At 41.0% G+C, this 27,654-nt stretch overlaps 2 protein-coding genes across 3 annotated transcripts in view; one reads left to right on the forward strand and one right to left on the reverse strand.

The window, feature by feature from the left end:
* Positions 1-22,193, forward strand: part of INPP5A (inositol polyphosphate-5-phosphatase A) — a 198,450-nt gene extending 176,257 nt beyond the window's left edge. Inside the window, exons 13-16 of one of the 2 annotated variants that reach the window (XM_035329692.1) lie at positions 14,493-14,604; positions 19,030-19,098; positions 20,424-20,511; positions 20,607-22,193. In XM_035329692.1, coding sequence (XP_035185583.1) covers positions 14,493-14,604; positions 19,030-19,098; positions 20,424-20,504 — 262 coding nt within the window. In that variant the 3' untranslated portion in view covers positions 20,505-20,511; positions 20,607-22,193. The remainder of the gene's footprint in view (positions 1-14,492; positions 14,605-19,029; positions 19,099-20,423; positions 20,512-20,606) is intronic. The other variant, XM_035329691.1, reaches the window with a different exon arrangement.
* A 2,443-nt stretch (positions 22,194-24,636) lies between these two features.
* On the reverse strand, positions 24,637-27,520 carry NKX6-2 (NK6 homeobox 2). Its single transcript, XM_035330696.1, has 3 exons — positions 26,689-27,520; positions 26,214-26,386; positions 24,637-25,506 (listed from the first exon to the last, which is right to left on the reverse strand). The coding sequence occupies exons 1-3, from the start codon at positions 27,101-27,103 to the stop codon at positions 25,258-25,260; spliced, it is 837 nt and encodes a 278-aa protein (XP_035186587.1). The 5' UTR covers positions 27,104-27,520; the 3' UTR covers positions 24,637-25,257.
* Positions 27,521-27,654: the final 134 nt, after the last annotated feature.

The following is a 27,654-nucleotide window of genomic DNA, read 5'->3' on the forward strand; positions in this document are numbered from 1 at the left end:
GTTCTGGATCTTATGACAAGGGAATCCTGCTTTCCATTCTGTAATCCTTCCACAGCCACCAGTGTCAATGAGAAGTCTTTCCTAAGTGGAGTACTGCAGACCTGGATTCACTGTTGCTAGAATTGCTGCAATCAGTGCCCTATTTTTATTTATGAAATAAAGCACATTGATTTTCTTCCTGGAAGAAATAACATAATTACTTATGTTGAAATAATTGCACCAATGTGCTATTAACTGTAAATTCGGATAGTTTGAATGGGCAAAAAGCAATATGTTGATGTAGGACTTTCAACCTAGAGCCTAGAAAAAAATAAAGTAAAATAAAAAAGAGGAATACAACATGAATGTTTTGGCTTAATTTACCATCTGTTTCTCCTGCATTTCTCCTTCATTTTTTTCTTTTCTTCTGAGAAAAAGAAAACAAACTACTTGGCTGCTTTTATATGTAGTTTGCAACTATAAGCTTAATATATAGGAGGTTTGTCATACATCCAGTCATACTAGATTTTCTATTTTTAAACAAAGGAGGATATGATCACTACTGTATCTTTAGAAACTACTACTTTAAGTTTTTTGGTATTCTTAGCTGCAAAGTGTATGGTACACCAGTTTGTTCTACAAATGCAACAAACAAAGCATTTTTCACTGGAATAAGAGACAAAGATCTAAAGTCACATTTTATGTCAGGCTTATGGGCTTAATATGGGAACATTTGAATTTAGAAAGAACCTGTAAGCAATTGTAATGATAACCTTAAAGTAGTATTTCAGAATTTGTTAGCAAATCCATGTTAGCTTTCACCATAGCAAATGCTTAAATATAAAAACTTGGGATTTATGAAGTTGAGCAAAAACTTATTAAGATAAAAATTCTATTATTCTCATTTTTTGTCTTTCTCTTTTAATCCAATATTTGCTTACACAGTATTTCTTAATATGGGCATTAATGGCCTGGGTTACAGAAATTTCTGACCAATCTAAGTTATAAGTTATTATAGTTAATAACTAAGTTATCCTGTGTTTTTTGATACAATACATTAATACAACTCTATCAATGTTGGGTTCTGTACTTCATTTCACACATTCAAATCAGGTATCTGAGATTACCCTGCTAAGGCAAACTTACAATAGAGTCTGTATTAATAAAGGACTCAGAGAGTACATGATATTTCAGTTATGGTCCCTTGATTCAATCTATGAATTACTCTCTCTACTTCTGTTCTTGATCCATAGTGTTATGGTCTTACAGCAGGGCATGCTGGCCAATGACTGAAGGCAGAGTATCTCAGATAAATGTATTGAATTTTTTCTTTCTTTTATTTGCTTCATTATTTGTGCATGCAATTCATTGCCTAATTTGCACAGAGGTCTACAAATCAATAGCACGGTTACATTCCTTGCTTACTTGTAAATTTTCCCCTCAAAAAGCATGTTTGAAATTCAGTGTATAATTGAGATAAATGGAAAAGGTCACATCCCTTTGAGTTGCAACAGACTAAGTGACTTATAAATTCATTTTTTATAAGCATAAACTGTTTATTCTCTGAATTTTATCAGGAGATCATATTGATACACTACCATAGGTGGCTTGGAGTTGAAAGCTTTACTCCTTTCGAGTCAGTGGTGTTTTGCGGTCAACATCAGTGGAAGTTCTGGAAAGTATTTGGAAGTTTTGGTGTCCTGCAAGGGCTTATGTACTTTGAGTATGAACTGAGAAAATAATCAAATCTGATTCTTGCGTATGCTCAGTTTCATTAAAAATTGAAATCAGTTCTTCCATTCTAATAATTAAGAGCTAATTTCCATTTTCCATATTTTAATTGTTCAGTATCATTAGCGTTTTTACAGTGAATTTCTCTGTGAATTTCAAGTGAAGCCATGACAGTTGTATAGGCATATACTTTTATACTGATAAGAATTTATTTTAAAGGAAATCCCAGTACTTTACTCTTTAGACGAACCTTCTAATAAGCAAGCCATTGTCCAAAATTTTCATAATCCATTTTGAAAGCTATAATACCTTCTTGTAAAGCACCATTTGTCCTGCCTGACATTATGATACTGCACTGTTTACTGGTTCCCATTTAGAGAAAGAGTCAGCTCAGGGTAGATGTTGAGCAGCTGAACAGGCAGCACCCTGGTGCCTTGCACTTCATCGTTGAGAGCACAATGCAAGCAGTAAACTCATGGCACTTGTGCTCAAGAAGTCATCCGTCATGCTGGGTGCGACAAGCCTGTTACTGCTCACCCCCGTGATAAATTTGCCTCTCCCCTGCTAGCAGTGGCCTGGAGCTGGGGAGGCGCAACAGGGCCCTGGGCAGACGCCAGTTCTTCCGCCAGGCGAGGGGCGAGCAGGCAGCCTGGGTGCAGGAACGGGGCACCCGTGGGACACAAATGACAAGACAACAGTGAGCTGGGCTGGCCAGCGATAACAACTGCTAAGTGGGTATGAGGTATCAATAAAAATCTCCCATTTTTGAACACTAGGGAAACTGACCTTCATGAGACTTTACAGGTATGATAGGTAAGAGTTACCACTCTTGCTCCAGAGTATGCAAAAATGCAAATTGTCCATTACAAAAAAAAAAAAAAAAAAGATTCTTTTTATCTTGTTTTTGGGGGACCTAAAACTGATTGGTTGCCAGGCCTTCTTGTTTCCAGTTTTTCATTACTCTGAGATAGCATTTCAATATAAGTTATAATAAAAATATTGCCTTTTTCGGTAATTTTCTAACTGCACAATGTTGAATGAAATTAATATGTCGTAGTATTTCTGTAGTTTTTAATTCTCCTCCACTGTGCTGGCAGTTGTTGATTTCATTATGCTCTGCAAGATTCATGCAAGGTGTGCCTTTGTATAGTTTTCTACCATCTCTTTTCAGTTGATTGTAAACTACATCCAATAATCAGTGAGAGCACTTGACTCTTATCACTTGTAAGAGAGAGAAAACATCTCAGGAATCATTATTTACAGGTCTTGGCAAAAAGGAAGGTCTGTATATTTTCAGCTACTGTTGAATCATGCTCTTTAATAACTGCTTTAAAAACTTAATTTTATATAAATCTTTTCTTATTTTCTCCAGTCACAGTGCTAATGGTTCCCAAAAGTAACATTTTGGTGTTACAATAAGTGCCAAACTTATATAATATTAATAATAATAAGTGCTAATTCTGTAGAAAGTGGGGTCCTGTGGAATCCTGTACTCTGAGTCAAGACCATTCTTAAATATATTTTTTTTAATTAACGGATACAGATAATTCTTTAAAGAAGTAGAAATACCAGAGGGCTCTTGCCCTGCATTGTTCTATTTGACAAGACTGGACAACCATGGAGAAAAGAAGAGCATTGCTGCACAGCTGTCTTTCACCATTTGGTGTTTAAAAGTTAACTGAAACTGAGCTGATACCCTCCATAACAAGTTAATGCAAATCTTCCATGCTTTTTGATGCTTTGAGTGAGGACTTCCCTTTGCTTAAACCCTTTGTGGGAAGGTGTGTTAGGTTGACTATCCATTGTGGAAGACTACATAAAAACACAATGTAGCTAAATTAATATAAACTTAGAGCCCTGATGTAAATCACCGAAAGCCAGGACAGTCAATTTTACATTTTGAAAAGCTATTTCAGGGGAGTAAAAGTGTACAAAAGTAGATGATGTTGTCACCCTATGTCCAGCTGTCTGCTTGTAACTGGAGGGACAGAGATGAATTCTGCTCTCAGGACTGCTTCTGCATTTCACAGCAAACAAACACAAAACAAAATAATTAACTAACTAAATAAATAAAACAATTCTAGGAGTGGAGACCAGAGCATTTTCATAGCTGATATGATGGCAGGTGAATTACAATTTTCAGAATCACCACTTCAGTCTTTTTTTTTTTTTTAACCTAGCCATTAATCTGCAATTTGGCGTTTTTTCCTACCCCTTTGAAACTACAGTTCACTTTTAAGTTTTCAGACTATTAAGGAATGTGCAAATTGAATTTGCTGGATTTTACATAAATATATTAATATTACTAACTACACATTAATTTTGGTATGTATGGATCATAATACATATAATACATACTTGTAATAATACTTCAACTAGAATTTATAGTATGTAATAGTTATAAATGAAAGTTATAGCTGTCACATCAATGGTATTAAGGCAACATAGTACCTTCCAGATAGTTAATATGCAAGTAGGTTTCCACAAGGTCTTGGCAGACTCTGTTAGGAAATGTTAGCTTCAGGAGTCTTCTTGCAGTCAATGTTGTTTGTGGGAAGGATTCCAAGGCAACCTCTTAACTCTCCTACTACTCAGAACTAAGAATAGCATTTCTGCAGGCATACTTGTGGAACCAAAAACAAACAGAACAACTATTGTTCTTTTCCAGTGCAAAACTGTAATTTAGTTAAGAACATATGCCTGCTTGATTTTATGTCAATTCTTCATACCTCCTTGCGTGGTCATCCTGCTGCGGCAGTGAGGGTATACATGGTGGCCAGGCAGTCATCCCCCTGGAAACATTCAGAACAAAGCCCTGGCTGAGTGTGGCACTTACAGCATCAGCTTCATTTGCAGGGTTGTCAATTATCTCCTCTCTGTTCAGCATGGCACTTAATATCTAGGTATTTTTCCTAAATTCTTCTTAAATTCCAAGTTCTTTTTAATTCCTTAAGTATGAGCCTACCATCCTGTGCAAGCCATACATCACAGAAAAGCATACTACTGATGCAGTGAATGAATTTCTGATGAAAAAAAGTATTGACCTGCTAGCTCAACCTGTGTGTGCTGAAGCCGTTTTGCCCCCAGGTCAGCAGCCTCTGCCCAGAGGGGTTCCCAGGCACATTCTTGCACTTCGCAGTCGGTATCACCAGAAACGTGCCAAGGGAGTGAAGTCTGCAGAATCTGCCCAAGCCAGCAAGGAAAACAGACTCAGTTTTTCTTTTCTCAGTGAAGAGGTTAGCCCGTTTAAAGCCCACTCCTTTCATCATTTCACTGCCCTTGGGGTTGAGAATAAGAAAAGTAACAGACCATGCTGCCTTCAGCCACAGCAAATCCTTCCTCAGTCCTCCCAAAATTTGCCAAAAGCAAAGGTAAGTTGGAAAAGGAATCACAGCTTAATACAAAACCACAGGCTGCATTACAAGTTTGCTATCCAAAATAGGAAGAGTCCTGCTAACAGAGTATTTTTCAGACATTATTCGCCTATTCCTATACTGCTATATTTTGAGGCCTTTTAGTTTATATAGTGAATATTCATGTTTTCATCTCATTACCCTTTGTAATCTAATGTAGCCCATAGCAACCTTAGCCATTGGAGACAAAATACAATTCAGAATTTTAAACTCTGTAAGCTCCGTCAGTCACAGATTGAACAGCCTGGCCATAAGCAAACAGCAAGCCCAGCATGAGGCTGAAAAAGTTTGTGGTAGTCAGCAATCATTGCAAAAGGCAGTAGGTGTGAAAAAAGAAGTAACGACATTGTGGTCAGGCAATATACAGGTGGGCAATTGTTAACTTTATCACTGCTCTCCATTAATTATTCTAATTATTCTTGTAACTGTTGTATAGCAAAGATAGGAACTGACTTTAGCAAGGGTTCACACCCACCTACAAGGTTTGTTTTCTGATAAGTCTGCATGCACAGTAATCTCATGTATTAATCATTCTCTTAAAGTGACCTATTCTTGTTTGTTGTTGCATTAGGCTGTCGTGTAATTTACTGGTTGGACATATGTTTGTGTCTTAGATAACCTCTGTGTGCTATTTTTCTCAAGTAGACCCTCTGCATTGACAATATGCTTTGATACCTCACACCAGTGGACAGACTGATCTCATTTGCTCTGGGAAGAGTGTTCTCTTTTGGAATTCTCTCTGGCTCTGGTGCTTTATTCCTCCAGATTCCTGCTTAGTCTATATTCTATTTTTTCTTTACCCTTGCACCTTTGTCCCATTACCTTTTTTTTTTTTTTTGTCCTTTTTTTCACTCTAGTAGGTTGCACAATGATACATATATTTTTTTTTCTGGTCTAATTTGCACAGGAGAGTGAACTAGTCTGTTCTGCAGGAAGCAAAGCCTTTTTGCACTTGTTTGTTCCTTCCTTTCTTAAGAGGCAGTCCAAAGAAGGACAGTTCTGCCGTTTGTACTGAACCCTGTTGGTGTCATTGTACATATTCCAGTTGTTGCCCTTTCATGGGAAATGAGAAGGCAAGATTTTGGTGGGCTGCCTTTACTTAGCAGTGTCCTCCCCAGGTGCCCAGTATGCTTTCAGAGCATACAAGTCAACTCTCAGTACACTACTTGTGTAGCAAACAGGATTCCCATTGCATAAAACATGACCCAAGTAATGCTTTTCGGTCTCATAGAAGGGGGAATTAGGCACCTGAATAAGTTAAAAATGGTTAAACCACTAGGTGATTTTTATCCTTGCTTTATCAGTTAGTTTTATAGCACATTTTTTTACTGCCAATGAAGTAGCATTTATGCATTTTTGATGAAATAGAAATACTTCATAGTCATTCATAAAAAGTAAAGCACCTTCTAGGTATTGGTCAGATATCTTAAAATATCAGTGGATCCCTCAGACCCCAGGGAACAAATTCCCACAGGACATTTGTGTAGTTGTTCAGGTTCTTCCAGTATCCGAGGGTGGGACACAGAAACTGCTTCCCAGATAAAGGCAGAAAAGACAGCTGCCATTTTCTCTAGAACATTAAAATATTTTTCCCCATTTCTCTCATTGGATTAAACCAGCATAGCTCTCACCATCATTCTCAATTAATTTATAAATTAAAGAGGATGTTTCTTTAATTTGTGAGGAACTGGATAGATTTACCAAGTATACAGTTCTGTTTGTTTTAAGGAATTGTGGCAAAGGAAAATAAGAAGATCAGTGAAGACAAAAAGTTTCAAGCAGTGAATACTACTGTATGCTGCGTGTAAGGTGAAGATTATGAACAGTGCTGCAAGAAACATGTAAAGCAAATTCTGAAAAGGTTATGGTCTTTGCTGTTACCTGGGTCATTAACTGTATTGTTTTTTCCGCTAACACATCATGCTGAGGTCTGAAAGTACTTTTGAAAAGGCCAGTTGTTTGGAACCTGAACCCCTTCCTACCTGTTGTCTCAGCCTTACAGTAATTTTCATTTTCTGTATTAGAATTTTTACAAGCATTGCCCAGAAGTGACTTACTCTAAGTCAGGCACATTCCCAGAGAAGACATTTAGCTCAGTCCCGGTCACATACAGTAATATCAGACTGCTCTGCTGAGACAAGCCTCTGTTGGGTCATTCCCAATAAGCCGATGTTATTCATTGTTCGTTTATCCAATTGTAATACTAGCAGTATTACATACATTAGAAATAAGACATTATTGTTATTAAAGTAATAGAGCACATCACTTATTGTCTGCTCACTGAGGTGTTGCTGAATAATCAATTTTCTTCAGCTGGGTCTCTCCATGACGTTCTTTATTGAACAGCAAAACGTGTCATACTGGTCGCTATTAGCTATGTGTCAGTCTGTCATTCTTAGACTGGCTAAATACCCTACAAAGGGGCACTGAGACAGTAGGCGTAATGGTACAAGAAGTAATGCATGTTCACATTATCACTGTGGTTTAGCAGTGGGATGATTGTAATCAATGAGGGAGGATTTTCACTACTACTGGGGAACACTCTAGGCAAAAGAGATGTGGCCAGTTGCTCACTGGAAAAAAAGAAAGCTCTGGGTTTCTTTTTTCTTTTTACTAGAAGAGGGCCAGAGTTGCACTGCTGATACAGAAATGTTAACTCTGAAGCATATTCTCGACATACATTATAGCAGCCACAGTCATTTTCTAAAGAATCTTGTTAATCCAAAAAACAATATGTCCAACATAAATCCATTAAAAAAAAAAAAAAAAAAAAAAAAAAAAGATCCAGAGAAAAGCATCGTGTCATTAACCTTCCTGCTTTGTGTTGAGCCTGGAGTTATGGCTTGAGTCCTGTTTACCCTTCTTACCCTTTGCTACTGAATTGCCCGGGTGACCCCCCTTTTTATTGTCACCTTTGACTCTGATTGTTGGTTTGATCACCATGGTGTTAGTGTAGCATTTGCAAGTAGCAGCTGTTTAACACATTGTACTTCAACTACTGTGTTTGCAGGACTCTGTTTACCCTCCTGATTTGGCTTAAGTGAGATGCATATCATGGCCAGTTAGCTCTGCAGAGCATCATGAAGGCTTATGAGTATTTTGGTACACGTGAAGCAGCTAATTTAATTCAAACAGCAATGTGTCTCATGGCTTAGCTTTAACTATCTGCTGCCTAAGATGAGCATATGAAGATAAATTACATGGGGTCATTTGTTAGGAGGAGACCTAGGGAACCCAAATCTCCCTTTCAGATTGCGGGAAATATAAAATGGTAATTTAATTTGGAGGAAGAAACTAATGATCTGGAAGCTGACAAAAATTATCAATGGCATATGCTGATTCTTACATGTCATACTTTGATTGGTCAAATGACATTTTATTGAGATCTTGTTCATTTACCAGCACACATAAATGCTGAGTTGGGACCTTGTAAAATAAAAATATAAAAATATTTTCATTTATGTATTTGGCCTAACACCTTTCAAAGTACTCGAAGTTTGAACTGGCAATCTACATGCACAGTCTTTGCATCTTGTAAAAGCATCTCAAAGAACCTGAAAGTACATCAGAGCTAAAGGCAAAACAGTCCAACATTTTCTTTCAAATTGTGAAAGTAATAAATAATTTTCTGATGGAAAGTGGTTGGGATTTTTCACCTTTTGAAGTTCTCAATATTACAAGAAAGAAGAAAGACTGAAAGTTGAAAATTGAGTACTTGAGCACTCATATCTGAATTCAAAAATAAAATGGACCAAATCAAAACCTGTATCTCAGCTCTTCTCATAAAGAGCTCAGTTCTCATCAATGCTTTATGATTCCATCCCATTCCATCCCAGCAAAGCATTTTGTGTTAGAAACAATTCAGTGATATAAAATGTGGGGACAACTAATAGATAAGAACAAGTGGTCTTTGAATAGTAGGTATTTCCCAGTCCCTGAAACATGACAAATTTGCCTAAATATCTGCATATAAGTCTTGACATAGCATGCATAGTTTTTTCAGAATGACCTTTTTTGTACTAAAATAATAGAAGGTAGTTTATTTTTCCCCATTGTTTCCTAGGGGATGATGTCACACTTTCTACAACACTACCAGAAATGTCTTAACCATAGAAACCAGAATGCCTAAAGTAGCACCAAAATGCATTATCAGAAGCAAGGCATACTCACTGTGTTTGCTATGTGCAAAAACGAGCTGGTAAGCAGAGCTGCATGGGGCAGGCAGCTTTGAAAGGCAGTAACACTCCGAAGTGAGTTAATTGTTTCCTGTTAGAAAGTACACTTCACCCATCTCAGTAAAACATTTTATCCCTTCTTGCACAAGAGTTCATTAGGAGCATTTTTCCTGACCAGAAATGACAGTTAAGGAGACATATTTATACATAGTATTGTTGGCTTGTGTTTCGAGTTAAGACACTCTTGACAGGATGGTTTATGATGTCAGAAGACATTTCACCCTGCAGTAAGTATTTTTGTAAAGGTGTCCAATCATCTTTGACAATACCTGACAACAGCAGTAGTGAAGTAATATTACTGACACTCTTAATGTTTTATTTTCATCAAACAGGTGCCAAGTAGCTCTCATCCTTATTAACTGTAATACCACTATTTCATTTGACAGCCTGTTCCTAATTAAGTTAGTTTACAAATCCTTGAAGTGTTCAGTTAAATTTTGACAACGTATAGCATTATATCAATGATGATGCTCTCATTAGTGCTTTTTGGAAGTTTTATTCAGAAAACCCACCTGACAATAATAATTCAGGTTAAATAAAATGAGTTTAACTGAAAGTTTGTGAAAGAAGGTGGAAAAGCAGCTACAAATAGTATCTCAAGAAAAAAATAAAAATCCTGAACAACTGGAGATAAAATGAACAAACCACTTGCATGGATGCTCCAGCTCTAGAACTGCCTGTCTATCCATCAGCCAGAGGCATGTGCAGTCAAAGAATATTTTGCATAACTGTTGCATGCAAATAGAACAGCAGACTAATTTTGCTATTAGTTCTTCAGTTAACTGATAAAGGTCCTGAATTTCAACCTTACAACTGTTTTAAACAGGACAGAAAAGTTGTTCCACATGGAATTCCTCATTTCTCCATTTCTATTTTTAAATATATATGATACAATACATGCAAAAAATGAGTAACTATACTGCATTTTCAAGTTACAAAGCATGTCCAATCTTAAATTATTTATAGTGCACACGTGTTAGCATTATATCTATTTATCATTTATATTTCAATGGTACCCAGAGGCCTTTATCTGTTATGCCATCATTTTTACATGAACATTCACTATTCATGGTCAATATCACAGTTTTCTAGATATAGAACAAGCTAGGTGGTGATTGAGGCAGAATGCTATAGAAAGAAAAAAACAACAACAACAACAACAACAAAATCTTTTATGTCTAGTCATGGGACTTAGAGAGCTGGTTCTCACTTTTTCTCTACCACAGTCACAACTTTGATGGTCAAGACTGATAACACCCAAACCTGCCATGACACTTACCCATTGGGAGATTAATACTAGAATTTTTAACTTTTGATTCTTCGTTATAGAATCCTTAAAATTGTTTTCATCAACCCTATATAATTCTCTACACAATTCATAGATCAGAAAAACTGTTAAATTATTAAATGAGTTTTTAATTAAGAACTGTAAGCTTCCTACTTGCTTGGAATGCATGTGTTAAAAGGGGCTGGAGATACCATGAAAAAAATAAAAAATAAATAAAAAGCTATTTGAGTGCACTTGGGCCCACAACCTATGTTTAATTATTATGGAAGATGTCTGTTAAAAGAATAGCTCTGTTTTTTGCATGCCTACAAACTTAAATTCAGGTTATCCTTTAAAAGAAATTATTTCTGCTTTATTTTAAAGAAGCTGTTGAGAAGTAGGGTTGAAAGAAAGAAAAAGAGGATATGAAGAGTGAAGCTTAAAGAAAACAAAAAGTTAAAGTCAAATAGAACTGTGTATTAACACAATTATATATTGGTTATCCCACTGACATCTTTGTAAGTATTGCCCTGTTTCTTGAGTACCATCTTGAGTCTATCATACGTGGGCAGTTGCTGTACTGGAAGAAGCAAAATGAGTTTTGTGCATTTATATCCTGCTTTTGCTGACATACAAGCACTACGGTTAATTATCTTGTTGGGCACTCTACATGCAGCCATCATGGTTGTGGGCCCAATCTTGCCAACTGCATGATACTTGTGCAAGGAACACACCCAAAGGCTGCATTCTTGTGACAAATTTTGTGTACAGGATTGAAATGAATGCCGTTGTGTGTAGCAGCTTTGAGGTTTGGGGCATTTTTGTGTGATTGTATTTTGCAACATCTTTCTGTTATAGCAACACCAGAATCATTAGCCTGGCTTCCTGAAATGTTTGTGCGTCTGTCTGTCTCCTCCTTTGATTGCTTCTATTGACTTGTTTTAAATCACATCAGCTGGTGGGAAAGTATCTGAATTAGCTGGCATCATATGAGACACCAGAGTATCCATAGAAGAGAAAACCTTTGTAAATGCTTCAACTAAGTAAAAAGCTTCAGAGTTCACAAAAAGAAGATTAAATTCAGGAAGCCAGTCATACTATTTCAATTCCACTATACATTTAACTACCAAACAGGATGATGGAGACATTCACTGACATGTATGTTATTTGAAGTTTTATTCTGAGATACTATACATTCAGCAATACATTTCATGAAAATTAATTCAGCGGCAGTCTTATTCCAGATCCTTATCAGAGTGTTTATTTGCCTTATTTGAAAATAAATAAATAAATAAACTATCTAAGGTAAATAGCACATAATAAGCTAAGCTGCCCTGTCCACAAAACATGCTAGGATGCAAAAAAGAATCCCTTCTGGCAATTCCCAAGGTCATATTCGGCTACGGTCACTTTTTGAGTCAATCTACAAAAGGAACCTGCTTATTCCAAAGCATATGTGACCTGTCTAAAGCATGTGAGAGGAAAGCAAAGAATTTTCCTTTCTTCTTGGGGGGTATATTTAGTTAATATTTTTTATTATGTCTCTGTCAGCATTTCACTGGGAATGAGACTGGCGCAAGGCAAAGATACAGTGACGGTGAGGGAGAAACTTTAGTCAGTGGAGTGCATCAAGACAGAATGCTTCCACACTTGAAGGAAGCCCAGAAGCCTGAGGGAAGAATGCTGGCTTATAAAAAGTATATCTAGCCCCACTTCAGCATATTAAACTCTTACCTACAGACCATTTCATCTGGATAACTTTTTCAGCATTTCGTTTCATCTCTGTCCCCAGCCAGACATCAGAATGCTGATTTGTCAAATATATTTGTAAAATACTGTAACTTCACTGGACAATCCGCACTAAAGACCTTGAAAAACTGTCAAAAGTTTTCACCCTGTGAAAACATTAAGATCAATAAAACAAATTGATAAATAGCATTTTACAGAATATAGGCTCTTGAATGAAATGCTCTGACATAGTAACAGATCATTCCACGTACAGAGCATCATACTTTAAAAGCCATATAGCTAATGCTGTAAAAGGAAGGATTATATGAAATGGGTTTGATTCTTACACCTTATGTCATAAAAAGTAGCTTCAGTTGTACGGGGTTCTTGAGTAACTAAAAAGAGGTTACCAGAAAAAGTCAACCCTTAAATTGCAGACAAAGAGCTACCAATAGTATTACATCATCAAAATATCTCACACACACTCAGAAATAAGCTGTACTTCTGTATGTCAGTGAAGCAGCAAATTGAATTCTCATAATATGTTTTGAAAATGAGTCTTGTTAGGTTTGATGAGGTGGAAAAGGTACTGAGATCACTGGTTTGTTCCAATACATTCAGTACGCTTTTCTTGGATGTTTGCCATGGCTAATCTTTTTAATGGCAATGTAGCTTGTAAACCCATTTGGTAGAAAGCAATACATCTCAGTTTCAGAGTATCACACCAAGTAGGGTGGTAAATAAGTTTCTCTTCAAGCATGCAAGCCCTTTTGTCCAATCCCAGAAATCTTATTTCAATGCACATATCTTGAAAACCTCCATATCTCCTTTATGAAATCAACCATGAGCAAAAAATATACAAATGTCCTTACTTTAAGTACACACACATACATAGATGTAGATAAATTGCACTAGCTAATGTTCTTGTCTAACTGCATTTATTTGGAGAAACTTCAATTAATTGAGGTCCAATATTCAAGAATTTGAGCTTTTCACAACCCCTTTGATTTCCCCAAAACCCCTCTTTGGCTCCTTGCAGATGCTATTCTAAAAATGGTCTGGGGGAACAGTAGTCTTTACAGCATGATCAGTGATCATCAAATCCAAAGTTCTATCATATTGAAGTAGTGAGAACATTGGGATAAAACCCATTCACTAAGAAGGTTTTGGCCTCAGCCTCCTGACAGTTGAACCAAAGGCTGCCAGTGAAGGTATGTTAGATGATTTCAGCCTGTGGTGTCACACCAGCGTGAAATCTTGAGATAACCAGAGTTAATTTTTAGACTGTTCTGTGGGTTAAAAATAAACACTTTGTTGCATTTAAAGGAAAGATAGAGTGCACTGAGGATCCTATTGCACATTTTTAGTGATCTCACAGCAGAACTACTATTTTATCAGTTTCTGTTCCAAAATTTGTTACAAAACAATTAATTTTTTGTTAACACAGTTTCATATAAAGTTACAGAATCTTTTGTAGTTGGCTACATTGATTTTATTTCCTCCGCCTTATTTTCCTTAAACTACATAGCTAATTCCTTGGCTCTTAAAAAATCTCCTGAAAAACCTGCTGTCTTGTCATATCTTCCTTTCTGTCATCCTTAGAGAATCCATACAGGTGGGTTTTGTGTACAGCTTCAGAGGTCCAAGTGCTCTGAACTCTGTTTTCTGTTAAATTATCCCTGAATAGCTCTCCCTGAAAGAATCATGCAAAGAAATCCCATGAGATGAACATGTTTCCCAAGTTTCCTATTGCATCTTCTGCCTATTCATTTTTCATGGTCATATCCAACAGCCTACTCAATACTTGAGTTGCTGTTGAACTGATTTTCATTCTTTCACATCAATAAACAGGTTGCTATCTTAGACATTCACACATGCAAAAATGCAATGTAGGAGGTAAGACTTTTGAAACTGTATGTGTCTTAGCATGTTAGCCTAAAGTAGGACTGTTGATAGGAGAAATGGAGATAGAGCACATGAGAAAGAGGGAAAATTATAAGAGAAATGTAAATAAGTATGAGGTGTTCAAAAGAAATGCTTTTTGCCAATTAAAATTTTAATTTAATGTTTTCATTTGAGTCAAAGGTTTCAGGATGCTTTGCAAGAAGTTTCTGACTTGTGATTGTGATGTGTTTGCAGTTATCCATATAGTGAGGACTCCAGCCAGGGAAAGCAGTACATGAATACGAGATGTCCAGCCTGGTGCGACAGAATCTTGATGTCCCACTCAGCCAAGGAGCTCATTCTGAAAGTAAGTTTGGCCTGCAGCCTCTCTGCTTCCCTTGCGTTGCGTTTATCTTCAACAAGGTTAGGAACTTCTGATACATTTCTGATTTCTCTGAATTTTCAGTTGACCAAACTGAAGCAACTACTTCAGTTTGAAGTCTACTTTCAGTAGAGCAAACACTCACTAAGCTGGAGAGGGCAGACCATGGCAATATTACGTGGTCATGTCTGCAGTGCCTTTTATCTGAGAATGTGGATTTATCCCAATTAACCTTTTGGCAGTTAGAAAAGCATGAGCATTCACAAACTTTTCATTTGGTATCTAAGCTGCCAACACTGACTGCCCACTGACTCTCTTGTGCTCCTTGTGTACTTGACAGGGCTGTACTTGTCAGTGCCCTCCTGTGGTGTTTGTGAACTACACTGGGAAACTGTGCCTGGTTTATAAAATAATAAAAATAAATATGTAACCTTCATCATTCCACCAATCCAGTCCCCTATCCAGTAACTTAAGTAACAGTACTGCCATTACTAAGGATTCAGCAGAGAGGCAGACGAAAGCAGCTAGGAGTGGCTGCTGACTGAGGAGTAATGCGACTGAAAGAAAAATCTATGAAGCAACAGCTTGAGGTCCCTGAGTTACAGGCATGGTAGATTTAGGTTCCCTCTGTTGTTAATGGTGAGAACTGCATTTCCCAAGAATATGTCAGGTCCTAGATAGGCCAAATCCCCTATCACTGTCCACTGAATGAAGACAGAGCCTACAGCAGGTGGGCTCCTAACTTTGGTACACCAATTAAGTTGCTAAATTTAGACATCCCATTAGAGTTTTAAAAATACTGTTTTGCAGCATTTCTAGAACGTACAGTTCCTCTTGGGTTTTAAGTGCTTTGAGGTAAGTTAAGCTTGGTAATGCTCTATCCAAGGTTAAATGAGCTAATTATAGTTCAGGAGCCTTCCAGTTTTCCTTTTGTCTCCTATTCTCTCTCCTTGTTACTTTGTTCTGCTCTCCCACTTTCCTTAGACACACTGAACTGGATCAGCCAGTTACATATGCCAGCTTACACTGTTTCTGTTTATTCCTGTTTGCTTGGTTATGGCAACTGTAGACCTGTCTTGTTATGTTGGCTAAGACCAAGAACACATCAGGAAAACAATGTATGATATGAGGAGATCTCACCCAAGCCTTTCTGATCTAAGCTAAACCTTTCCTGCTGTGCTAGCAGTGGCCATGATTGCCTGCAAGCATGTATGTGCTGTGACTTTTCAGCAGTTACACTGATGTTACCTTGCTGAACACATTGTTTGACTGTCACATAACAGACTTACAAACCCCAAATTGCCCAAAGTTGTGTGTCTGTCTGTATTTTCCTGTATCACTACTAAAATTTAATGGGAAGTAATCTTTGTATATAAATCCCTATTGTACAGTTTCATGGTTGTTGGTTTTTTTTTTGTTGTTTGTTTTTTGTTTGTTTTTGTTTTTGTTTTTCCTGTTTAAAGTAATGAAACCCTTGAAACTTGATTTCCTGAAGTTTATAACCTTCTCATTCTCTCTCTCATCAGGGCTTTTTATCTCGTGATTAGACTGTTTGCTTTGCAGTATATAACTCACCTAAAGGTTGAGAACATTTTACATAGCTACTCAAATTTCAGTCCAACATACTTCCTTACACATTTTAATGTATAGTTAGTTATCTGTGTGGTATCTTGAAGTTTCACTCAAAATTTTACACCATAGCTGTATTACAGTATTTAATGAAAAGCCATTGTGAAGTAAAGAGGAATATAAGTTTTATAGTAAGAACAGTAATGTCAAAATCAATGTTATTCAATCCTCTTGTACAGAAATATCATGAGAAAAAGTGAGGCTTTACCCAAAATATTACAGATAGTACTTGGTGTCCTTGGAATTCCTAAAGAACAAAGGATTAAAACCATGGAAAGAGTGGCCAATGAGGGAAGATTTTTTTTTTAGGCTATGAATAAGGAGATAGAAGTGTACACAAAGGCTCGAAGAGTGTAAACAGAACAGAGGGAAAGGAATTCTTTCAGATTATCTGGGGGGTATAACTTGGATATAATGGGAGAAAATTAAACAAAGGAAAACAAAGGTAGAGCATTAAAGAAATTTGTAACTGTGAGGTCAGTTAGCCCACTTCTTAGTCTCAATGAAACAGAAGCCCAGTCGGTTGGTTAATTCAAAGCTTACATTTAAAAAATGCATATAATTTTGTCTCTGCAGTTTTGCATTTGCAAATTATGGGCATGCAGTTTGGGACATCTCCAAAAATGTGCATGCAAAATTACAGATATAGATGAATCCAAACTGGCATGGTTGTTTAACTTGGTGAGTTTATACCAATGAAGGAGTTAGCTTACCCAGCTCAAAAATAAACTAATTCTGGCCCTTAAGATTTATTGAAAAGATTCAGTAGAAATGATAGAGGGAAGGGGAAAATGTTATTAACTAGTTTTCTTGGCTTTACACATCAAATAGCATTTGCCTTGCCACTGAGAATTTTTTCATTGCAGAGCCTTAAGCACTGAAGCTTTTAAAAGGATCTGTTAAGAAACTAAAAGCAAATTTTAATTAACAGATTACAGTATACCAAATTCTTACAATTTTAAAGTATATCAATTTTTTAAGATCTTTTTTTGTCTAATTAGCTATTGGAAATTCTTATGCAGGCAATTATTTTGCTGTATTAATTCTCATAGGCAAATGAAAAAATTATTTTCTGTTTTAGCAAATCAATATTTTATTTTAAACAAAAATTGTAGTAAGTCTGCATTTTAATCCTATGTAAAGAAAGGATAGTATCCACAAATTGCCACACTGTACAGTGTGCTCAACTACACAGTAGGCATTACAGATTGTACAGACATGGGGCTGTAAACAGCTTTCATGCAACATCATCTATCATGCTATGGTCGGTTACCTCACCATCATGTTATTTTATGCCTCCTGAGCCCTAAAACACCAAAGGTTGCCCACTGCTAGGGAGTTGCGTTGATGCCTGATAGCATGAAGTAATGAATGCTCAGCCAAGTGTATATTGTTTCTGCTTGTGCACCGCTGTAATTTGTTTATCTGTCTAAAGATTATGCAGTTGAAAATCCACAATTTTATGCTGCCTTTGTAAATTATCAAGTCGCTTTTGATGAATGTATCCACACTTCCGATGCTAGTGGCATTATGATCTTGAAATATTGGAAAGTGCTCATGCATACAATGCAGAAGGTTATGTTTTTATATTTTTGGCAGACAACCATGCTATAAAGTAAATCTGACCTTAAGCTTCCTTACTGCATTAAAGATAATTCAGTTTTAACTTTATAGTCCTAAATGCTACTGTTTATATAAAGTTATTGCCCAGTCAAACTTGACTGATTACAGATGAGAAAGTCTTGACTGTTTCATACAAAATAAATTAGTATTGCCAACTAGTTTAAAGCACATCTATGATTGTATTAGAAACTTGAGAGTGTGCAGGTTGCAGATTTAATTAGCTTATAGGAATTGTTTAGCATAGTAAGAAATTGTCATGTATGACAATGTGTTTGTTTTTGTTCCTGAAGTATTGTGTTAGAGAAACAAAGCATTCTGAAAATTACTTTTTTTTTTTTTTTTTTTTTTTGCAAATGGCAGAAAGACTTTATTGTTATTTCATTATTCATTAAACTGCAAATGCTAAAGAAGTCATTGTATAAGGATCAAGTTCAATGCAGAACAAAATGAAAGCAATTCACAATGGAGACTGGAGGAATGTCGTATTTCATTTACTGCTGATTTTCTTAAAATCACTTAATGCTTTTTTCTGATGGAGGAACATAGCTCATAGAAATGATAAAAGATTACATTCATAAACTACATCATTCATTTGTACATCTTAACATTTAAAAACAATTGTATGAAGAAATAAAACACTCTTATGAGGCAGTGTGGATTACATTTAATTCAAGGTACAACATGTATCCTACCTAATTCTATAAAAATTGTGTGTTGTTTTTTAAAAAGGAACGGTGCCAATTGCTGTATTTAAACATTCAAACAGCAAAGGGTTTGAATGCAAGCATAAATTAATGATTAATTTAATCTATCCAAACATTAGTCGCTAAAATTTCTTAATGTCCCAGAAGCAAGGAGTAGGTTTAGTGGTTTCATGAGCTAATTCATGTGGACAAATTGCACAAGTTACTACAAGCAGTACTGGACATAAAGATTCATTCTGTACAGTCTTTCTCTGGAAAAGCCAAGCAAAGATGTATTACTGTGTTAATATCACCTGTTCTATGATTCTGTCACCTGATTCTATGATTCTATGAACAGCCTCTCATTCAGAAACTGTTCCAAACTATTTGTATAAGTCATTTCCTTATGTCATTCTGTTTCTGTAATCGGGAGAGTATTTGAACTAATTGGTCTTTTATTTTTCTTTAAAACTAGTCAGAAAACGATGAGAAGATAGTAATATATGACCACATTGGGCCAAATGTCTGTATGGGGGATCACAAGGTAAATAAATCAAACTTTTTAGCATTATATATAATGTATCTTTTTTATTAAGAAGGAGAATGTATGCACTAGTCTCTTTTAATTTTATATTTAAGTCAACTATTTGTCTTTCGTATTTTTGATTTAAAGCTTGGAAAATGTTTTAAAGTTTAATTCAACTGAAATCAGCAAATGGAGTAGATACTCGAAATAAATAAAGAACAGGATATTGTGCACTTGAAGAAAAATATGATAAACACAAAATCAGTAGGAACTAATGTATGTGCACGTACACCTATTATTCCTGTAAAACATTTTTATTGTGTTATAAAAATAGCTTACAAAACATAATTTTGATTAATTTGGTGCTTATCTGATTACTGAAAACATAGCAGATTGGCAGATCCGTATTTAAGCATTATGTGAGAAAAAGAATATTGAATTATGTAATAAATACCAGTTGCTAAAGCAAAGAAAAAGACAGGAATTTACAGACAGTTTTTCTCTACTGAAGATACCAAATGGAAAGCCAAGGTAGAAATACAGCTAAACTGTTTTGCTTTGTGTGAAAAGTCTGATCAAAGAGTAGGAGGTAACCTCTGAAAGGTTTAGAAACTTCTAGAAGGTTTCGAGAATGTTATGATTGAGGACCTGTATTAAAACAACTAGAAACTTGCAAAAACTTGAAAGCTGTAGAACAGTGATGATGTATCAATCCTAGAGAACAGTATTCAAGCTTTTGAATGATAAGTCCATGATGGGTAAAGACTAAATCCATGTGTGTACGCATACATACACATAAATCTAAATTCACAAATGTATCATTGTATTTACTTCTATGGTCAGTGTTCTTGTGAGACAGAGTACTGACTTTCTAAGGAAGAATGCACTTAAGATATTTAGTCCAATATCATGCAAGTCAGATTTTAAAATTCAGAGGTTTACTAACTTCTACAGTAAAACAAAAAGTTCAGCATGTCAGCAGCTAGCAACAGCCAGTTCAGAAACAATTGTTTTTGTTTCTTTTGTCACCAGTGTACTTCATATGATTTTTTTTAGCATGGCGCTTTCAGTTGAGCTAATTCTGTGCTACACGGGAGTTGTGTAGAGAACCTCTACCCGCAGAATTCAGTGGGAAATTTCCCCTTAGATTTCAATGGGAGCAGAGATCCACAATGAGCTGCTGAAGTTCTCCTGTGCATTTTGTAGTTAGGTTAATCCACAAAATCATTGCGTCATTTTGTTTCCAGTCATAGAGGAATTTCTATTGTGTTTATTACCGATTGTAAAAAAAAAATGTTTGCATTTCAAATGTATAACTTCTATTTTTCCCTAACTTGCTGCAGCCTGTGTTCCTGTCCTTTCGAATAGCTGCTGGGGCAGGTAAACCTATTGCAAATGTGCACAAGTGTTGTGTCGTGCAGTGATGTGGTGGTAAATATCATTTTTTTTTCCTTTACGTTTATATTTTCTACATCATTTCCCCTATGTTTATTTTTCTTTTTAAAAAAATGCCAATTCTGCAACAGGAAAAAGATGCCTACGAAATGAGAAGATTTTCCGTGAAACTACACTGTAGCAAGGAGGGGAAGGAATGCACAGTATACTGAAATACATATTCGTAACAACTGTATCGATTAATCCAGTCCTGAGTGCCACATTTTTAGACTGCTGATCGTACACTATGCTTCAGCATCTGGACTCTGTTCGAGAAAAGCCTCACATACCTCACTGTCTTGTATGTTCATGTGACATCAAGTAGAAATGTGGAATTATTTTTTATATATATGTCACAATTCTGTTGCCAAAACTCTAAATAGACAGCAGAGATGTTACGTATTTTAGATTTCACAAACTTCAACTTTTAATAAGTGTTTGTCAATGTGGAAAAGCTATTTCAGCATATTATAAACTTTTAAAGGTGTCATGCCTAACATTATATATCTTTACCACTTTGGGGTTTTGTACATTGGATTGTATAGATAGAGATATCGATGGTTTTAAATGGTATTTTCATTGTCAACCAAGGATTTTGGTTTGTGTTTTAGTTTTAGTATTTTGTTTTTTCATTTTTATATTTTTTTTTCTTGTTATTTACTATACTGCCATGTTACATGGTATTTGAATCACACAGCAGCTGCTTTCTATACATACATATATATGTGTGTGTATATATATGTATGTATGTGTATATATACACAGATATATAAATAATTTATAAACCTGACCAAAACTTATGCTAAATATACTTTCCAATATGAATGCTTGAGAGTGCCATATCAGCAATTAGTGTTGGAGTCTTAGCAGGTTTAGTTAAGTGTACATCAACAACCAACATTTATATAATAAATAATATATAGCAGTGCCATCCTGGATACAGATATATAGCTTACTATATAGCACATATATTAGCAGTTTCACTTTGTTACTCCTATAATCCCTTCTTTCTATGTAATATTAAGGATTGAATGTGAAGTTCTTAGCTAGGTTTGGGTGTAACTTTCCAGAATTTTGTAAACTGTTTTTGTCTGTCTTTTGTTACTGTTTTATGGTGCCAAGTATTCTATATTAAAACATAACAATATGGGAGAAGAAAATAATAGTCTGCTTCAGGTAGCAACTGTATTGGGCACAGACTGTATTCATACAGTGTTAAAGAAAAAAAAAAAAAAAAAAAAAAAGTGTAAATTTTCCTGTTTAGTAGCTCAGTGCAGCCTACGATATAATCTTGTTTCTCCCACCACTAAATACAACATTAAAAGGTGATTAGGGAGTCTGTTGATGAAACACAAATGTATGTTTTATTGATTTAATTTAGAACACTACAGAGTTCATGGACTGCGTGATGGCATTAGATTGATGCTTGATTTTGGTATAAATCACTACCGTTGAAAATGATTTGATGTCTGCTTGCAGAATGTTTTCTCAACAGTACAATCTGGGTTTGTATTAAGTACTGTTGCCCAAAGGGTGTCTGCAGCTCTGTATTGTTATTGTGCCATGTTGCATTATAACCACACAGTAATTCTATTTAAGCAAACTCAACTCATGGTAACTTTGAAGGCCTTTAGAAATGAGTACTCTGGTTCTCAAGCAATAAAACTGATCATGGTGAATGTGGTTGTGTCTGTCCCTTTAATTTGGGCATTGGGGATTACAAAAAATTATTAAATTGTCAGATTTCTTACTAATGAGTTACCTTTTAATCTCCTGCCAATTAAGAGGGGCATTTTTTGAGTGAAAAAATAATAATAATAATAATAATAATAGAATGTGCTAGTAGTGTTAATCAAAGCACAATACAAACTGAGAAAAAGGCATTTAGGAGTCTGTAGCAGAGTAAGTGTTAACATACAGAGAGTAATACAATTTTATGAGCTATTGATGAGATGCCAGTCCCCAGTAGTTCAATAAATATGCCACCATAAACTCCTTCATGATTATCTCTGGTTTTAGGGAAAAAAAATAAAAAATAAAAAAATACTGCCTTTTCAAACTCAAGATGAAGCTTCATTTATAGATAAATTCACCGGAACTATAAACTGCAAGACCATAAATAGTCCTAACCCATCTAGAGGAGTTAGAGGAGTTAGTTACACAGGTGACTCGTCAAGGTAATTTGTTGAGTTGAAAGCGTCTCCAATTTAACCCACATAAATTCATAAAATGCAACTTTAGCATAGATAGATAGATAGATAGATAGATAGATAGATAGATAGATAGATAGATAGATAAAGGTGTTATCTCTTGAACGTGCGAGGCTCACATGGCGGTTAGGGCTTCGGAAACGCTCCCAGGATGGCATTCCCATTTGCAGGACACTACAAAGGCCAGTAAATAAGAGTTCCGCCACCGAGACGTGTCGGGTTTCCGTCCGGTGACCCATCCGCAAAAGCCTCTCTCCGCGGTGCGCCCGCGTCGCCCCGTGGCACCGCCGGTGGCCGCGGTGCGGGGCCCGTCCCCTCGGGGCAGCCGTGGGGTTGCGCGGCGGAGCCGCCCTCTCCTGCGGGAAGGTGCTCGGCACCGGGCAGAGATTTCGAGCTCCTCGGGGCACGTTTCTTTTTAAGAAATACGGAAAAAAGCGGGGGTGAATAATCCCGACTTTCATGTGTGGGATTTTGTTGTAGTTTTGGTTTATTTTAAACTGTCATTTTCCCTTAGGAGCCAGGGAACCGCCTCTGGTTCTTCGCTGCGATTTCAGCGTCGTGGCTCAGTGTGTTCAAAGTCGAAGTGAGGATTAATTTCTAAATTTGATTTATTCCGTCTGTAGACGTGGTACAACTCGAGCGACGTCTCGCCAAGCCCCTGCTTTCAGTGAGTAAGAATTTGCGGGACCCTCCTGCCCGGCCCGGCCCTGCAGCACGGGCTGCCCCGACGGAGAGGTCGGCTCGGCTCAGCGGGCGGGGCGGCCGGGGCGCGGCCGCGCCGTTCGCCAAGCGGGGCCGCAGCGGGAGCCGGTCCCGTGCCTCCGCCGGGCCCCGCGGCGCCCTCCCCCGGCCCAGCCGCAGCTGCGCGGGGCGCGGGCGGACTCGGGCGGACTCCCCCCGGCCCCCCCGGCACGGCTGCTGCGTCGGGGGGTCGACGGGCCGGGTCGGGCCGGGCCGGGCCTGCGGCCGGCGGCTGCAGGCGTCGCGGGGCGGCGAAGCCCCGGCGGAGCTGAGGCGCTCCGGTGGCGGCGGGATTGCTTCCCTCCCCCCCGTTGCCGGGCAGAGCGCCCCGCGGTTCAGGCTGCGAGGCAGGGGCTTGGACGCAGGAAGAAAAGAATGCCCGTAGCTCGGAGAAAAAAAAAAAAAAAAAAAAAAAAAAATAATAAAATATAAAGTAGCAAAGCCGAGGCAGCCGGACGGTCAAGCTTCGCCCACCAGGCCTCGAATACGCCCGCGAGGAGACCCGCGGAGCCCCGGCAGCGCGAGGCTCCCCGTGGGCCGCTCTTTGCCGGCCCCGGGCGCTGCCGTGCGGCCGCTGTCCCGGCGGGCCCGGGCTTCCTTCCCGGGAGCTCGGCGGGCCGCTGCGGGGTCGGCGCTTGCTGCCTCCGCCGCCGAGCTCGGGGTTTGCCTTCGGGGTTCCTGCGGCTGCCGCTGTCCGCGCAGCGGGCCGTGCCCGAACCCCTGCCCCGCCCCGGTCACCGTGGCAGAGCCCGTAGCGCCCCGCGGGTGCTCACCAGACCCCTTTCACCGGACCCCTTTCCTGCCAGGAGCCGGCGCCGGCTGGACCCCGGCCCGCGGGCGCGCCTCCCGAGCCGCGCAGCCGGTGCTGGTCCCGGTCCGGGGGCGGTGGAGCGCGGCACAAGCCGCAGGTGTCCGCGCGGTTCCGAGCCTCCCTCCCGCCGGGGCTGATGCCCTCGCCCGCAGCCGGCTCCTGGGGGGACCCGGTCGGACCCGAGGGGCCCGCCGCGGCGAGCCGAGCCGGCCGGTGCAAACGAAGGCCCCGGAGCAACGAGGGGGAAGGCAGGAGACGGCCTGCGGCGGGCAGGGAGAAGCCCCCGCCTCGCGGCCACTCGCGGGGGCAGAGGCGCAGCCCCGGGCAGCTAGAGCAGCGATCAGAGCGGGGGAAAGGTGCTAAAGGCGAAGCTTGTTAAATAATTTATTGATTTATACAAAGTCTTTCCAACCCATGTGGAGACAATATTATTTGAGTGCGATTTAAAATCAAGTGTCTGTTTTTACTCTCACGCTTTTTTTGGGGTTGTTTTCTCTTTTGGTATTATTAAGCATAAAATCCAGAGGCAGGAGAAATCAAACCGCCAAAAACACTTGAGTAGAGGGAGGGAGTGAAAGAAAACAGCCGTTTTTACACTAGAAAGATACGTCACAAAATCTGAAGTTTACTATATACAAAGTGAGTGTGGATTTGGATATCCATACAAAACGGTAACAAAATCTGATTGTTAGGAGCAGGAATACGGCAAGAAGGCTAAAAGAAAGGCAGGGGTGGGGGCAAACCTTAGAGGAGCACAAAACAAAACCCAAGAAGTTGGAAAGATTCCTCTGAAATTTACATCGATGAGAAGGAAAATAATTTCATAACTTATTCTGTAAAAAATATATACATTTCACATACATCTTAGGCTGTACAACACACCACTTTAAACATCCAGGTACAATTGGTCTCCGTCGCAGTGCCTACCGTGGTGGCTCACCCGGCCACAGGCGCCTGGAGCAGCCGTCAGTGCTCGCGCCCTCACAAGGTGTCCGAGTTGGTGCTGCAGGGGCTGACGAGGGAGAGGTTCGTGGATTTGTGCTTTTTCAATAGCCTCGTGATTTTTTCGTCGTCTGAGTTGGGGTCCAGGGGCTTGTTGTATTCGTCATCGTCCTCATTGTCCGAGCTCTCCTTCAGCTTCTCCGTCTCGGAGTCGTGCTTCTTCTTGGCCGAGGCCATCTCCGCCGCGTGCCGCTTCCGCCACTTGGTCCGTCTGTTCTGGAACCAGACCTGGACCGGCACGGGAGCCGCTCAGCCCCGCCGCTGCCGGCCCGCCCGACGGCTGCCCCGGGCCCGCCGCCCACGGCCGCCCCTTCCCGCTACCGGGACCGCGCGCAGGGGAACGCGCGGGAGCAGGGCCGCGGCCGCCCCGGGCCGGGAGGCACCGCGCGGAAGCGGCGGGGCAGCAGCGGGAAGGGGGCTCGCAGGGACACGCGTGGGTCACCCCCCGGCTCTCCCGGACCTGCCGCCAGCCTGAGCTGGGTGACCGTAGCGCGGCGGCTTCAGGGAACGAGCAGCCGCAGAGAACCAAACGGGGCGGCCAGGAAAATGAGCTAAAAAATTGCGTGGCTATACAAAGAGTTGTGCCAGTCACTGGACAGGGTCTCTGTGGGAACCTGACCTCTTGAAAACAGCTACCTGCGTGGGGCTTTTGTTTTTTCGGCTGCGTACGTATATTTTCTGAAATCGTCAGCACAAAGAGCCCTAATCACAAAAATAAAGTTACGTAGAAACTGGCCTAAAGTCTATCCAATATCTAGATATCGTAGCTTAAACTACAAGCGACTTAAAAAAAATCCCGTACGGCCCTACGGCTTTGAATGGTCGCCGACAGTCAGCGCAGAGCGGCAGCGCTGCCTCGGCGGCGAGAGGTAGCGGCCGGGGGAGGCCCGCGCCCGGCCGGGGCCCCGTACGCCGCGCACCCCGCGGGGACCTACCTTCACTTGGCTCTCGGTCATCCCTAGGGAATAGGCGAGGCGGGCCCTCTCCGGTCCTGCCAAGTACTTCGTCTGTTCAAAGGTTTTCTCCAAAGCAAAAATCTGCTGCCCAGAGAAAGTCGGTCGCGAGTGTTTCTTCTTGCCGTCCTTATCCAAAACCATCCCCGTCTGAGCTGAAAGCGGAGGAGAAACAGCTCCGTCAGAGACGGGGCTTGCGCTCGACGCGAGCTCGGAGCGAGGTCTGCGCCCGGCGCTAAGCGGGGCTGCCCTGGCTCGCCGCCGCCACTCGGACGCCGCTGGCTCCAGAGCGGGTCCGGTCCGGGGACGGCTCCAGCCCCCTCGGGGTCCACCTTCGAGGCGCCGCGGCCGCAGCCGGGCCGTTCGCCCCGTCTGCAGGACCGCGCCGCCCGCCCCGGACCCGCCGGCCGGGAAGGCTCAGCGGGCCGCGCACCCCGTCGGCACCGGCCGCACTTACCGGGACAGGCGAGCCGGGGGTCTCTCCAGGGAGAGCCCTGCACCACTCCTGGCCAGAAAATGGGCGGCCGCCCCGGCAGCTCCGCCAGCGGCTTCGGGTACCGGGAGACGGCCGCGGGGTTGAAGTACATCCCCGCCGAGGCCGCCAGTCCGTTGATGCGGGGCAGCCCTCCCAGCAGGTTGCTGGCCGTGCCCACCGGCCGCCCCAGGATGTCGCTTATTCCGTGCGGCGTCCCCAGGGGGAGTTGCGTGTTGAGTCCGCCCAGGGCCGGCGCCTTGAAGCCGGAGGGGTTCTGCAGGGTGTAGGGGAAGAGGGAAGTCTTCATCTCGGCCATGTTGTGCAGCGCGGCCAGCGGCGTGCTGCTGAGGACGAACGCGCTCTGGCGATTAGCATCCATCTGCCCCACCGCTAACATTTGCGGTCATCAGCGAGCGCGGGCCCTTCTCCAGGCGAAGCGGCAGCCGCCCGAACGCGGCCCCGCCGGGAGCGCCGGCCGCGGGTGGGTCGCCCTCTTCTCCGCTCGCGGGTCGGAAGCGGCCACCGGCGGCAAAGTTTGCTCAGCGCAGGAGAACCTCGGCGCTCCTCCGTCCGCCCCCGCGCCTCGGCGCCGCGCACCGCCAACGTCCCGGCCGGAGCGCGGAGCGGCGCGCGGCCAGACGGCACCGCGGGGAGGCGAGGAGCCCCTGGAGAGCGGCCCCGCGCCACCGGGGCGTCCCCCGCTGGCTTCGGCTCCCGCGCGTAATCCAGCGGGAGAGGAGCCCGGCGGTGCGCGCCCTGCGGCTGGGCTCCGCGTCTCACCCGCGCGTCCCGGCGGCGGCAGCAGCACCGGGGACGCTCCGCGCCGCGCCCCGGGGCGCAGATAACCGCGCGGGCACCTGCGAGCAGCGCGCCCATTGGGCGGCCGCCGCCCCGCGCCGCCGCCGCGGCCCAATCGGCGGGCGGCGAGCGCCCCCACCCCGACACGTC

The sequence above is a fragment of the Oxyura jamaicensis genome, chromosome 6 (assembly GCF_011077185.1).
Source record: "Oxyura jamaicensis isolate SHBP4307 breed ruddy duck chromosome 6, BPBGC_Ojam_1.0, whole genome shotgun sequence".
Classification (NCBI taxonomy): domain Eukaryota; kingdom Metazoa; phylum Chordata; class Aves; order Anseriformes; family Anatidae; genus Oxyura; species Oxyura jamaicensis.